Source organism: Chiloscyllium plagiosum, unplaced genomic scaffold (genome assembly GCF_037043375.1).
Source record: "Chiloscyllium plagiosum isolate Xiang-an unplaced genomic scaffold, Cpla_swu_hap1 HiC_scaffold_5, whole genome shotgun sequence".
Classification (NCBI taxonomy): domain Eukaryota; kingdom Metazoa; phylum Chordata; class Chondrichthyes; order Orectolobiformes; family Hemiscylliidae; genus Chiloscyllium; species Chiloscyllium plagiosum.
This window is the reverse complement of record NW_028270143.1, coordinates 118141605-118157210: the sequence shown is the minus strand read 5'-3', so window position 1 is coordinate 118157210 and position 15606 is coordinate 118141605. Positions and strand designations below refer to the sequence as shown.

The following is a 15606-nucleotide window of genomic DNA, read 5'->3' as shown; positions in this document are numbered from 1 at the left end:
AACATGTTCGTGATGTTCCCATCTATCTGTGGCCCTATCTTTCCAGATGGAAGTGGCTGAGAGTTTGGAACGTGCTGTCAAAGGTTCTTTAGCAAGTTTCTGCAACACATTTTGTTGTTAGTACACATTGCTGCTATTGAGTGTCAGTAGTTGGGTGACTGAATGCATATAGATGTTGTGCCAGTCAAACATGCTGGTTTGTCCTGGATGGTGTCAACCTTCTGAATTGTTGGAGCTGCACCTATCCAGGCAAGTGAAGAGTATTCCGTTACACTCCTGATTTGTGCCTTGTCGACGGTAGACAGGTTTTGGAAAACAGGAGGTGAGTTAATTGCCACAAAATTCCTAACTTCTGGCCTGATCTTGCAACCTTGTATTTTCATGATGAGTCCAGATCAGTTTCTGGTCAATGGTAATCCACAGGATTATGATGGTGGGGAATTTAGTGATGATAATGTCATTGAATTCAAGGTGTGGTGGTTAGATTATTTAAGATGATCATTGCTGGGCATTTATGTGGTTGTTATTGCTAGTTTGATTTATTGTTATCACATGTATCTAAGTACAGTGAAATGTTTTGTCTTGTGAGCAGTACAGGCAGATATAGCAAACAAGGACATAAGATCATAGGGAGCTTAGACAGAGTGAGATATACAAGGTTAATGGCTGCACAAGAGATGAACAAAGCAAGATCAATATTAGCTTTGAAATTAGAGATATCTTTGCCTCTTTTCAGCCGAAGTCTGGATATTGTCCTGATCATCTTGTATTTGAACATGATCACTTCAGTATCTGAGGAGTTGCGAATGGTGCTGAACATAGTACAATCATCAGCGAACAATTCTACTTCTGATTTTATGGAGGGTAGGTCATTTGAAGCAGCTGAAGATGGTTTGGCCGAGGACATGACTCTGAGGAACCCACAGAGCTCTTGTGGCACAATGGTAGTGTCCCTGACTCCTGGCCACAAAGGCCTGGCTTCATGAAGCACCTACTTCAAAGGTTTCTCATGACATATCTGAATAGGTTAACTTTTTAAAAATCTGCTCTAAGGAACCCCCTCCAGAGATTATCCTGAGATGACTGACCTCCAACATACACAACCAGCTTTCTATGTGCCATCTATGACCCAAACACTGGAGCGTGTTCCCCAGATTCCTATTGACTCCAGTTTTGCTAGGCTGTGATGAGGTCAGTTGGTGAATGGCCCTGGTGGAACCCCAACTGCACTGAATGACAGATGTGCTTAAGAAAAGCAAGAAAAATGAATTCTCACCCTGGGTTAACACACAATGTATTCTTCAGAAACAAAACTGCTCCTTGTGAAAGGCCAGCATAACATCTCCCGAGCTTGACTTTCCCTTTCCTTATATTCTTTTCTTTGTCACAATCTTTATCAGATCTAAAAGGACAATCCGCACTTAACCTACAAGAGAATGGAAATAAGATCTGTTTGGCAATCTTTGCATACATTCCATTTGTATTTCTTATTTCTTTCATTGTCTCTCTCCTCCCTCTCCATGCATTACTTTAAAAGATTTTAATATGCCTTGTTCAAGGTGCAGCTCAGTCAACAGCTGTTAGTAAGTGGGTGAAAGCTTTCCCAGGTATGTTGCCACTTCATCTTCTGTTCCTTACTGGAAAACACTCCTGGATTGTGACTTTGCGTTGCTCCTTGCGGTTAGGATCGTGTGACATAGGGGAACATAAAGGATTATGCTGCTTTACATAATCTGAACGTGCGACCGATTTTATCAGATTTATTCATTTAACTGCACAACATGGAATCAGTACCAATTGTTCTCTAATGTAGTACCGATGATCACTATATTATCATTTTCTAGTAAATTCTTTTATCAAGAGGAAAACAATTTTTATTTCATATAATTTTTCTTTTGTAAATGATGGGTGTAAGGTGAGAGGATGGATGGGTGTGGGGTTGTGGAGAATACGTAAATTACTAATTGTACAGGATTTAGTTAAGTCAGAGATATTGAGCCAAACAACTCACATTGTAAAGGTTAGTACACCGACTGCCCAGATATCTGTCTCTGGAACAACTGCCTTCCCTTCCAGAATTTCTGGAGCTGAAAAAGGAAAACTTTAACTTGTAAACTGTAATATTACATAAGATATGTATATGTGAAAAATGCATTTAATAATCAATCAATCTTATAGCTATCCAAATTGGAATTGTCATTCATTCCCCACTTGATTAAAAAAGTGACAAAATTAGATCTGTGTCATAAAGATATCATTTCCAGTTTTGAAACCAGTATTATAGGAAAAACTTAAGGATGTCAGAACTCTAAATTTCATTTGAGAATGTCTTTTCCAAATACCATGTGCTCTCGACAGGAAGAAAATGCACAGGAGTGCAAGAAGGTGCAACTTAGACCTATTTTTCTACCTTTAAAATCTATGTCCTTTTTGCCTGTCAAAACAGACTGTTGATTTGTTCTTTCGTCGCATATGGCCATTGCTCCAGAAATGAGCTGTTCTGGCTACTCCTGATAATGTCTTATGGTCTTGCAAGTATACTTTATTATGTTCCAGACTGAATTAGACATCACCTAATTAAATATAGGAGCAGATTTGTTGGGCCAAATTGCTTACTCCTGCTTCTATTTCTTATGATTGTAAATTAAGAAAATGTGATGATGAAACCTATTGATCATTGCTCAGGAAAGCAAATGAAAGAGTTTGGACTAAATGTGCACTGAAACTGAACTACAAATACACTGATACATCATTGTAACAACAGTAGATTCAACATCCATATATGACCAGTACTTTATGGAAACTGAACACTTTTTATGACTAAGCAGGTTGTTGCTATGAATAGCTGGAAATTAAATCCTTTCAGTTCTGCTGGGTAGTTTTGGAACTCAACAGGTGTTAGCTGTGAATTTCTGGGCAGTAGTTATATCTCTGAACCAAAAGTTCAATTTTCCCTTTGGAGACCTCTATATAAAATCTAGAATGACACTCCAATGGAATACTGATAGACATTAGCAAATATTATTTTTTCAGGCAAAAGATCTGGGGTAGATGTAAACGCTATTTCAAAGAAGTCAGTTCTACCTTGTGTGCTGGCCAACACCTATTTTTAAATAATATCAATATTAATAAAAATTACTGATCTTTTTTCTATTCATAAAATCATAGGACATAGAGACAGGAATAGGCTGTTCGGCCCCTTAAGCTGGTCCATCATTCAATAGGATCATGACTGATCCAACATTCCTCACGTCCACTTTCCTGCCCTTTCTCCATAACCCTTTGATTCCCCAACTAATGAAGAATCTACCTTAACCTTAAATGTATACAACTCTGGCCCTGCAGCTCTCCATGGCAAGGAATTCCAAAGACTCGACTCTCTGAGGGAAGAAATTCTTCCTTATCTCACTCTCTAAAATGGCATCAAATTTTTGACACCACATCCTCTGGTCCTAGACTCTCCCATGAGGGGAAACATCCTCTCAGCATTTAGCCTGTCAAGCTCCTGAACAATTGTTTCAGTGTTTCAATGAGACCATTTCTCGTTCTTCTAAACTCTGGTGAACAACCTTTGCTCGTAAGACAATCCCTCCATACTGGGAATCATCCTCGTGAACCTTCCATGGACTGCCTCTGATGAAATTATAGCTCCTTAATAAAGGGACCAAAACTCCTAACAGTACTCCAAATGTGGTCTCACCAGCACCTTGTACACCTGCAGTTAGAATTCTCTATTCTTATATTCCAACCCCTTTGAGATAAGGGCCAACATTCCATTAGCCTTCCTGATTACCTGCTCTACTTGTATAACAGCTTTGTGTTTTGTGCAGTTACCCTCAAATTCCTTTGTGTTGCGGATTTCTGGGTTTAAATACAATTCTTTGTTTTCCCTTCCAAAATGGGCAACTTTGCATTTCCCACCTTATTTTTCAGTAGTCTCTTTGGGAATTTAGAATAGTGGGAATGGTGGTTAAGGCAGTTGAATGTTCCTCCTGCAGAATGTGGGAGGTATGGGTCACCACTTAGTGTCCCTGCTGACTTCCTTTGCAGGAAGTGCACCCAACTTCAACTCCTCAAACATGCCTTAGGGTACTGGAGCTGGATGAACTTCGGATCATTCAGAGGTGGAGGGGGTTATTGAGAGGAGTTACAGGGAGATAGTCACACATCAGGTGCAAGAAAAAGGCAGGTGGGTTACAATCAGGGGACGGAAAGGGAACCGGCAGGTAGTGTAGGGAACCCCTGTGGCCATCTCCCTCAGTAACAAGTATATTGTTTGGATACTATTGGGGGGCCCTTCTTCCTGAAGAAGGGCTTATGCCCGAAACGTCGATTCTCCTGCTCCTTTGATGCTGCCTGACCTGCTTCGCTTTTCCAGCAACACATTTTTTAGCTCTGATCTCCAGCATCTGCAGTCCCCACTTTCTCCTACTATTGGGGGGACCAACTTATCAGGGGTAAGCCATGGTGTACAAGTGTCTGGCAGAGTTGGTTCCTGTTGCTCAGAAGGGAAGGGGGGAGATAAGCATTACTCATTGGGGACTCCATATTAGGGGGGAGAGATAGGAGGTTCTGTGGAAACGAGACAGACTCATGGTTGGTGTGTTGCCTCCCAGGTACCAGGGTTTGTGATGTCTCAGACTGTGTTTTTGGGATCCTTGAGGGGGAGGGGGAGCAGCCCCTAGTTGTGGTCCCCATAATCACCAACAACATAGGTAGGAAAAGGGATGGGGATTTAAGGCAGAAATTCTGGGAGCTAGGGTGGAAGCTTAGTGCTTGAACAAACAGTTGTTATCTCTAGTTTGTGGCCTGTACCACGTGCTAGCGAGGTGAGGAATAGGGAGAGAGAGGAGTTGAACACATGGCTATAGGGATGGTGCAGGATGGACGGTTTTGGATTCCTGGATAATTGGAGCTCATTCTGGAGTAGGTGGGACCTCTACAAACAGGACAGTCTGCACCTGAACCAGAGGGGTGCCAATATTCTTTTTGGGGGGGGGGGAGGAATTTGCTAATGCTCTTTGGGAGGGTTTAAACTAATTCAGCAGGGGAATGGGAACCTAAATTGTAGTTCCAGTGTCCAGGAGGCGGAGAGCATTGAAGTCAGAAATGAGGTTTCAAGGTTGCAAGAGTTTACTGGCAAGCAGGAAGGTGGTTTGAAGTGTGTCTAGTTCAACCCAGAAGCATCTGGAATAAGGTGTGTGAACTTACAGCATGAGTTGGTACCTGGGACATTGATGTTGTGGCCATTTCAGAGACATGGATAGAACAGAGTACAGGAATGGTTGTTCAGGTTCCAGGATTTAGATATTTCAGCAAGAACAGATGGTAAAAAAGGGGGAGATGTGGCATTGTTAGTCAAGGACAGTATTACGATGGCAGAAAGGATGTTTGAGGACTCATCTACTGAGGTAGTATGGGTTGAGGTTAGAAACAGGAAAGGAGAAGTGACCCTGTTGGGAGTTTTCTATCAGGCTCCAAATAGTTCCAGAGATATAGAGGAAAGAATAGCAAAAATAATTCTAGATAGGAGCGAGAGCAACAGGGTAGTTTTTATGAGGGACTTTCACTTTCCAAATATTAACTGGAAATACTATAGTTCGAGTACTTTAGATGGGTAAGTTTTTGTCCAACGTGTGCTGGATGGTTTTCTGACACAGTATGATAACATGCCAACAAGGGGCAAGGCCACATTGGATTTGGTACTGGGTAATGAACCCGGCCAGGTGTTAGATTTAGAGGTCGGTGAATACTTTGGTGATAGTGACCATAATTCAATTGTTTACTTTAGTGATGGAAAGGGATAGAGTTATCGCTGGGGGAAAGGCAATTATGAGGCGATTAGGCAATAGTTAGGATGCATGGAATGGGAAGGAAACTGCAGGGAATGGGCACAATTAAAATGTGGAGCTTATTTAAGGAACAGCTACTGCATGTCCTTGACAAGTATGTACCTGTCAAGCAGGGAGGAAGTGCTCGAGCGAGGGAGCTGTGATTTACTAAAGAAGTTGAATATCTTGTCAAGAGGAAGCAGAAGGCTTATGTTAGGATGAGATGTGAAAGCTCAGTTAGGGTACTTGAGAGTTATAAGTTAGCCATGAAAGACCTAAAAAGAGAGCTAAGAAGAGCCAGGAAGGGACATGAAAAGTCGTCGGCAGATAGGATCAAGGAAAATGTTAAAGCTTTCTAAAGGTATATTAGGAATAAGATAATGACTAGAAAAGGATTACGCCAATTAAGGATAGCAGTGGGAAGTTGTGAGTGGAGTCCGAAGAGATGGGGAAGTGCTAAATGAATATTTATCATCAATATTCACAATGGAAAAAGACAATGTTGTTGAGGAGAATACTGAGATACAGGCTACTAGGATTGAGGTTCACAAGGAGGAGGTGTTGGCAATTCTGGAAAGTGTGAAAATAGATAAGTCCCCTGGGCTGGATGGAATTTATCTTAGGATTCTCTGGGAAGCCAGGGAGGAGATTGCAGAGCCTTTGGTTTTGATCTTTATATCGTCATTATTAACAGGAATACTGCCAGAAGACTGGAGGATAGAAAATGTCCCCTTGTTCAAGAAGTGGAGTAGAGACAGCCCTGGTAACTAAAGACAAGTGAGCCTTACTTCGGTTGTGGGTATAGTGTTGGAAAAGGTTATAAGACAGAGGGTTTATAATCATCTAGGGAGGAATAAGTTGTTTAGGGATAGTCAACACGGTTTTGTGAAGGGTAGATTGTGCCTCACAAACCTTATTGAGATCTTTGAGATGGTGACCAAACAGGTGGATGAGGGTAAAGTGGCTGATGTGGTGTATATGGATTTCAGTAAGGCTTTTGATAAGATTCCCCAAGGTAGGCTATTGCACAAAATATGGAGGCATGGGATTGAGGGTGATTTAGCGGTTTGGATCAGAAATTGGCTATCTGAAAGAAGACAGAGGATGGTTGGTGGGAAATGTTCATCCTGGAGTTCAGTTACTACAACAGTACCGCAAGGATCTGTTTTGGTGCCACTGCTGTTTGTCATTTTTATGAATGATCTGGATGAGGGCGTAGAAGGATGGGTTAGTAAATTCGCGGATGACACTAAGGTCGGTGGAGTTGTGGATAGTGCTGAAGGATGTTGCAGGTTGCAGGTTACAGAGGGACATAGATAAGCTGCAGAGCTGGGCTGAGAGGTAGCAAATGGAGTTTAATGTGGAAAAGTGTGAGGTGATTCACTTTGGAAGGAGCAACAGGAATAAAGAGTACTGGGTTAATGATAAGATTCTTGGTAGTGTAGATGAGCAGAGAGATCTTGATGCCCATGTACATAGATCTCTGAAAATTGCCACCCAGGTTGATAGGCATACGATGTGTTAGCTTTTATTGGTCGAGGGATTGAGTTTCAGAGCCACAACGTCATGCTGTAGCTGTACAAAACTCTGGTGCGGCCGCAGTTGGAGTATTGCATACAGTTCTGGTCACTGCATTATAGGAAGGGTATGGAAGCATTGGAAGGGATGCAGAGGATATTTATTAGGATGTTGGTATGGAGGGAAGGTCTTATGAGGAAAGACTGAGGGACTTGAGGCTGTTTCCGTTAGAGAGAAGAAGGTTGAGAAGTGCCTTAATTGAGACATATAAGATAATCAGAGGGTTAGATAGGGTGGACAAGTGAGAGCCTTTTTCCTCAGATGATGATGGCTAGCACAAGGGGACATAGCTTTAAATTAAGGAGTGATAGAAATAGGATAGATGTCAGAGGTAGTTTCTTTACTCAAGAGAATAGTAGGGGAGTGGAATGCACTGCCTGCAACAGTTGTAGACTAGCCAACTTTAAGGGCATTTAAATGGTCATTGGATAAACATATGGATGAAAATGGAATAGTGTAGGATAGATAGATTTCAGATTGGTTCCACAGGTCAGTGAAACATTGAGGGCAAAAGAGCTTGTACAGCGCTGTAATGTTCTACATTCTTTACTTTATTTGCAAACTTTTTGCCCACTTATTTAACTTCTCATTATCTCTCTGTAAATTATATTCGTCTCGCAACCTGCCTTTCCACCTATTTTTGTGTCATGTGCAAATCTGGCTACAATACATTCACTTCCTCCCTTCAAGTCATTCATAAATATATAATAGTTGTGCTCCCAGTATTGATCCCTGTGGAACCCCACTGGTCATAGGTCATTAACCTGAAAAAGAACCCCTTTTTCCACTTGTAATTTGCTGCCCATAGCAAATTCTCTATCCATGCCAACATACTGCCTCCAACAAGGTGGACTCTTATCTTAATTGTTTTACTCTTATGACTTAACCTTTTATGAGGTACATTGCCGAACATCCTTTGGATTTCCAAATACTGGTTTCCATCTGCTGGTTCGCCACTATCCACTCTGGTTGAGACTTCTTTGAAAAACTCTAATAAATTGTTGGACATGATTTCCCTTTCACAAAACCATGCTGACTCTACTTGATTTGATTCTGATTTTGCAAATGTTCTATAACTTGCGTAAAAATTAATTCTAATCCTTTTCCAAGAATAGATGTTCGGCTAATTTGTTTGTGTTCATGGAATGTTACTGTTCTCATATTAGCTATTACATTGCCTACATTGCCACATTTCATTGTGAGGAGTCACTAACATGAAACATGAGCTCTATTTCTTTCCATCTGCATGCTGCCTGACTCATTGGGTGTTTCCAGGTTTTTTTTTTTGTTTTTCTTTTGTTTTCCAACATTGGCAGTATTCTGCTTTTCAATTATTGACAACAATTTACAGGCTGTCATGGATGAATGAGATGCAATACGAATGCAAGCATTTCTTTTTAATTGACAAATAAAATAAAAGTAAGCCTCACCCATATTCTCCATGAAGTCTCTGCACTTTTCTACCAACACAGGATGGCCTGGTAGCAGTATCTCAGCACTGCTGAAATCCAGCAGCTTCAATACATTGTGCTGCACAATGATCAAGTTCTCTGATTTTAGATCAAGGTGAACAGTATGATTGAGGTGGAGATATTCAACAGCACTGAGTATCTGTGTGAGCAACTCCACGACATGGTGTTCAGTGTAAGAGGTCCTACAATAGAATGAAAAAAATATCGTAATATTCACCTTCGATTATGTAACTAATTTTCTTCAGTCATACCTTTCAAACTAAAAATGGATGAAGTTCTTCTGGTTTCATAACTACTTGAAAGAAAATAATTGCAGGGATATAGAGTAAGTATAGGACTAATATTATACCTCACTGGGATAGCACACTGGAAATCAAGCCTCGCCATTTCTGTAGTCACAAAATTTAAAGATTTTTTAAAAGGTACACATAGTTCCTCAATTTACCGGTCAGGTAGACCCAGGTTGACATAAAACATGTCTGGTATTTGTACTTAACAAGAATTACTATTTATCACAAATAAATAGATTCTAATTAAAAATAAATAATTATAAAGCATCAGCATATAACTCTACTAATTAAAGTTCTAATCCCTTTATACCCACTTCCTGCCACCCCAAACTAAACACTAGACAGTCACAAAAAAAGGGTGCTGGGGCAAAGGAAACGATTAGGAGGACAGTTCAACGGTGGCATATTTAAGACAGAGATGAGGCAGAATTTCTTCTCTGAGGGTGAATCTGGAAATCTTCACCATATTAAGTATGATGTGGTGTTTTAGTCAGTATGGGAATCAATGGTTATGGGAAAAATATAGCATTGAGGATGACTAGGTCAGCCATGATTTCACTGAATAGGAGCAAACCTGATGGACTGAATGGCCTACTTCTGCTTCGTCTTATTGTCTTTTGCTTTGTCAGGACTTGTGGCCATTCAGCCTATCAGGTCTGCTCCTTGATGTTCCTTTTCCAAGATGTTTCATTTACTTTATTGAGACACAGAATGACTGATTTACACATGAAGCCTCTTAATGGTTCAGAGCTACAGTAATTGATGAGGAAAATAAACTAGCTTTCTTCAGGCTTGTTTTTTTTTAAAACTGCAGACAAAAGGCAGCTCCTTGTTTTTCTGAAGGTCCAATGGCTTCTGACCAAACATTCATATCCACAAAAATAAAACAAAGATCTTCAGATTCTGGAAATCTGAAACAAAAGCAGAAATTGCTGGAGAAACTCAGTAGGTCTGGCAGCATCTGCAGAGAAAAAGCTTAGTAAATATTTCAAGTCCAGTGACCCTTCTTAGTTCTGAATTTCTCCAGTAGTTTCTGTTTTTGATTCATATCGTTATTGGCTGGTAGAAGGTTTTTGTTTTGGTCTATGGGGATGGTGATTGGTTGTCAATCAGCTATTTGTTGCTAGCCGAATCTCCCTTCATATACCACCCATTCCTCTGACTCCAGCTTGTCTGTCGTAACCTCCTCCACTACTTGAATAAAAAGCTGTTTATACAGCACTTACAATGAATACAATAAAACAAAGAACTTCTCTTTCTAACACTATTTTGATTTAGTCCCCTCTCCCTCACTTGTGATGGTCTACATTGCTTTTAATGGACTTTGGATATAAATTTATCAATTGGAGAATACTGGTGATGGTAAATAAGTAAAAAAATTACCATGGGAGATTCGGTGATGGGAAAAAAATCAGCAAATAATAAAATAAATTGCAGGTGCTGGAGACCTGAATACGTAAATAGAAATTGCTGGAGAATCTCAGCAGGTTTGGCAGATCTATGGACAGAAAACAAAGTTAACATGTCGTGCCCAAAGACCCTTTTTCAGAACAGTGAGTGTCTGGTAACTTGCTTTTGGAATCACAGAATCCCTATAGTGCAGAAAAGAGGCCACTTGGCTCATTAAATCTTCACCAATCCTCTGACTAGCATTCCATCTAAGCCCAGCCCTTACCCTGTCCCCGCAAACTTGCATGGTTAATCCATCGAACCTGTACTTCTTTGGACAGTGGAAGAAAACTGGAGTACCCACCACAAACCTACGCAGTCACAGACAATCATCCAAAGCTGGAATCAGACCCAGGTCCCTAACATTGTAAGGCAGCAAAACTAACCACTAAGCCACCATGTACTGTAGTTCTGTGGATGTCTGGGTAGGTTTAATGCTTGGATAGTATTGACTTGCCATTGAAATAAACCCTCAAGTAGTTTCTGGATCAGTTCATTGTTTCCATAAAACCAGTGTTGATGTTTACAAGAGGCAGTGCCAAATTTCTCTAGAGCTGTGGAGAGCACAATACTCTTGATGGTTGTGTAGTTGTCATAAATTCAGTTAAAAGTCACACAACACCAGGTTATAGTCCAACAGGTTTATTTGGAAGTACAAGCTTTTGGAGTGCTGCTCCTTTATCAGGTAGCTAGTGGGGCAGGATCATAGGACACACAATTTATAGTAAATGATCGAAGTATCATATGACTGATTTGATGTGTTGAACAAACCTAGATTGCTATTAAGTCTTTAATGACTTAGAATGGGGTTGCAGGTTTCAATTCACTAATATGTAAATCCCAGATTACATGTAAATTTCAAGTCAAATTCCCTTGATAACTTAAGGTTTTATTTAAAAAAAAGGTAACATCTCAGCTCATAGACTGCATTAAAGTTCAGTACCCATAATGATGGACTCAGCCAGGATCTTGGGTTCATGTTACACTACAGGCGACCCCACTACACTACAAATACACATACACACATACTCTTACACATACACACTCACGCAGACCCTCCTTCATACACACACCCTCTCTCTCAGTCACACAATCCCCCCCCCACACTCTCACAGGTATTTACTTGGTCACACTCATGCACACACACACGTAAGTCGATGGGATGAATTTGCATTTGCAGATACATTCTATTGTTTTCAAAAAGCACACAATCTGTAGGCAGTCAGTCCATACGACATTTTATAAATCCTTACTTTGGAAATAGAAATGGTCTGAGTCAAGGTTGGAATACAGACAGACTCTAACCTCACACCTTTAATGCATTGTCTGAGCTGATATGTCACCTTTTTTATATAAAATCTTAATTTATTTTGGGATTTTGACTTACACATGGGATTTACAGATTAATGAATCGAAACCTACAATCCTATTCTAAGTGATTAAAGACTTAATAGCAATCTAGGTTTGTTCAATACTTTTCATCAGTTATATGTCACTTTTTCTATAAAATCTATGTCCTATGATCCTGCCCCACTAGCTATCTGACGAAGGAGCAGTGCTCTGAAAGCAGTTCTTCCAAATACCTGTTGGACTATAGCCTGCTGGTGTGTGATTTCAAACTTTTTCCACCCCAGGCCAACACCGGCACCTCCACATCATGTCATAAATTCAGCAAGTGTCCTTTATTGCTATGCGAAGGTGACTCTAAAGTTTGTCTGAGAGAGATCCCATTATGACCCCCTTTTTGAGTTTTGAGACATTGGCATGTTTCTTCTGGAATTTCACATCAAGAGGACATGTAGGGGACTGGCTTTGAAATAAGATAGTAGTCACTCCAGCAGTCAGTGCCACACTCAGCTTTTGTTACATGCACATGTCCCTTTCCCTAGTGATTACATAGTTGGTTAAATGCCAATAACATAGAATGCAGGTTTACCCAAGATGCCTTGTTATAATTAGGGATGCAGAAAACTGGGGAATCATTAAGCATATTACTTAGTACACATCTTCAGCTACAGCAGATTATTGCTATTACTACTTCCTATCGGAACCCTGCTTTTTGCCTGATGAGCCCTTCCACAGTTGGTGATCTGTAATAATGCTTGAAGGTTTTGCCAATGATGGAAAGAAGTAAGATGCCTCTGTGATTACTGCAGGATTGGCAAGCTCCTGTTTAAATTTTAAATTCTCACAATAACAGTTTTAGAACATATACCTGCACTAGCTTTGCCAGGGCACAAACTGGTAGAAATATGTCGCATGACAGTTTCCCCATTTGCTCAGTAGCATGACATATTCACCCATTGGTGGTGTCTAATCAACAATTAACTTGACCTACTTTGACACAATCCTAGTAATCAAGGAGTGGAGCTCATCATTGATTTTACTGATTTCATCAGGGTTAGTTGACGTAGGAAATACAGCTTGGTGGAAGTTGCTTGCTTGTGGCCATGTAGGGGAATTTTAATACCATCAGACAGCTGTCATCTTGGGAAAGAAGTCAAGTCAATTTATTGATTTATGACAGCAAAGTCTACACTGGCATTGCAGCATTTCTCTTGTCTGCGGGCCCTCAAAAAGAACTTGCATAGACTTTCTCAGCTGACCCTCCTCAGACAGGTTGACATCTCTGATGGTGATCTGGCCGTAGTGCCAAGCCACCTCTCTACCAACTAATGCAGTTCTTTGTTCAGTTCTGTCAGTAGTCACATTGTTCAAGGGAATGTACATGTTTCATGCATCAATGTTGAATGGTGTCACTTAAGTTTTGTTTTTGAGGTTAAATTACAATCTCATTGATAAGATCCTTGCTGGCCAGGAAGGTGAGAGGACAATGTTTAGAGCAGCCTTTTTAGCTCTTTGATTATACTAAATGGTGAGTAATGTGGCGGATATAAAACTAGGAGACACAATGTTACAATAAAGAATAAATCAACTAGGACCGAGATAAGCAGCAACTTCTTCATTTAGAAAGTGGTGAATGTTTGGAATTCTCTACCAAAATGGACAATGGAGGCTCAATTGTTGAGTATCAGTAGATTAAAAAAAATCAAGTGATACGGGGATGGTGAAGGAAAATGTATTTGAAGTAGAAGATCAGCCATAGCCTAACTAATTGGCAGAGCGGGCTCAATGGGCTGAATCAGCTACTTCTGTTTAGTTCTGTCCCTAAACTATCTAATGGCAGAGCCCCAGGAGTTTATGCAAACCTTAACTGAGATCTACAGAGGTGAAAGTCAATGCCTCGTCCAGAAATGTCAAGAACTGAATGGGGACCTGAATGTCATGTTTGTTGACCAATGTCTTTGACAAAGTGATTAGTGTCAATCTTCTATGAAGCACTTGAATCTGGGGTGCACTCACATGGTCAAAGGGAACACCACAAGATCACTTTGAATGACTCAATTAAGAGTTTTGATATCAACTTTGAATGTTTGGAGAAGCTCACTCGGAATGCTGCACCTGGCATACCCAAATCAAACATGGTATAGTCTGTCTCATTCAAAAGCCAAAGCATGTCAGAACAGGGGAGAAAATGGAACGAGAGCAAATCCTGCAATTTAGCCAAAACTCAATCAATTGTAGAATTCTTTCCAGTTTGTTGCAGAACCTTCCGGGCACACACATCCTTAGCAAGAATCTACAATCCTCCTATATGCCTCAAATAATGAACATAGTCAGTTTTGCTTTGAAGGATGAATAAAATCCAGATAACAGCATTTTCACAGCATAAAAACAGAAGCAGTTCAGGCCAGCATAGTCAGGAGCAGAATAAAATTGTTTATACTTTGACAGGGGGAAACAGAACTGTCCCATCTTTACCTTTCAGCCAAATGGTGATATAGCTCTTTTCCTTCACAGAGTTCTTGGATCAAAACTAAGTATTTAGGTGTGATGTAGGCACCATGAAGCTGAACAATGTTGTTGTGATGGAGCTTCTTTAGGGTTTCATACTCCTTCAGGACAAAGGGCTTGTTCTGCTTCTTGTAAGGAGTAATTTTAGCTGCAAATGATTTTCCTGAGGAGTTCTCCGTACATTTCTTTATGATGCTGAAGCGTCCTCTTATTAAAAAAAAGTGCATCAAATTAAAATATACAATAATCTATTGCAAACAATTTATCTAAAATAAACTAAATCTAGCAATAGCCAAAATACTCATCAGTGAGATCATCACCATGCTCCTAGTCTATCCTAACACCACCACCTTTCTAACTGTCAACTGTTCAAAAGACAAGTGTTTAGCCAGAAAATTATCTTGCTGGGTCATTTTGTTTTTAAAGAGAATGTCTCCCCAATCTCTATTTTTAGTTTAACTGTATAGCTGGTCCTTTTATTAAGTAATTACTAAAGAATGTATGGGGTAATTTATTGCAGGCAATGGGATCTCATCTCCCAGCAGGTGCCAGTGAAAGAACTGCCTTTAGAGAAGGCACACTATATTAAGCAGCCCTTCCCTTGGATCAAGGACCCCAGAAGGTGGACACCTCACTCACCCCTATGAGGGGCTGCCAGATTAGATAGCAGTAACAATCACTGGCAGTGCACCTGTCAGAGGCCCAGAGGCAGCAGGGCCCAGGCCAGAGGGTTGTGAAAGCAGAATTTGGATTACAGAGGGAGGGTTTGGTGACGAGGAAGAGATCGGGTTGGCGGGGGGAAGGAGCGGAAACAGTGGTGGTGGTGGTGGCTTTTGGAATTAAGTAGGGGAGTGGGTCTCAATAACTTCCTGCCTTCCCAATATCAGCGTCCTTCAATCAGGCAGAGTATCTTTGTAACAGGAAGGCCCTCTTGCTTCCATACAACCTCAGATGCCTGCAATGGAGGCATGCAGAGGCCCTTAACTGGACATTCATTGTTTGAGGGCCTCAATTTACATCAAAGTGGGAAGATCATCCACATGTACTGCCATCCTCCGATTGATTAAATATCTTCACCAACTACATCCCTGCCTCAGGGGTGGGTTTAAATTTCAGCCAGGGACACATTAC

General features: G+C 40.6%; 1 protein-coding gene across 1 annotated transcript in view; it reads right to left on the bottom strand.

The window, feature by feature from the left end:
* Nucleotides 1-15606, bottom strand: part of obscnb (obscurin, cytoskeletal calmodulin and titin-interacting RhoGEF b) — a 799195-nt gene that overhangs the window by 2003 nt on the left and 781586 nt on the right. Inside the window, exons 112-115 of the mRNA XM_087987576.1 lie at nt 14443-14682; nt 8840-9063; nt 2012-2087; nt 1277-1426 (exon numbers count right to left, since the gene is read on the bottom strand). Of these exons, the coding sequence (XP_087843702.1) occupies nt 1277-1426; nt 2012-2087; nt 8840-9063; nt 14443-14682 (690 nt within the window). The remainder of the gene's footprint in view (nt 1-1276; nt 1427-2011; nt 2088-8839; nt 9064-14442; nt 14683-15606) is intronic.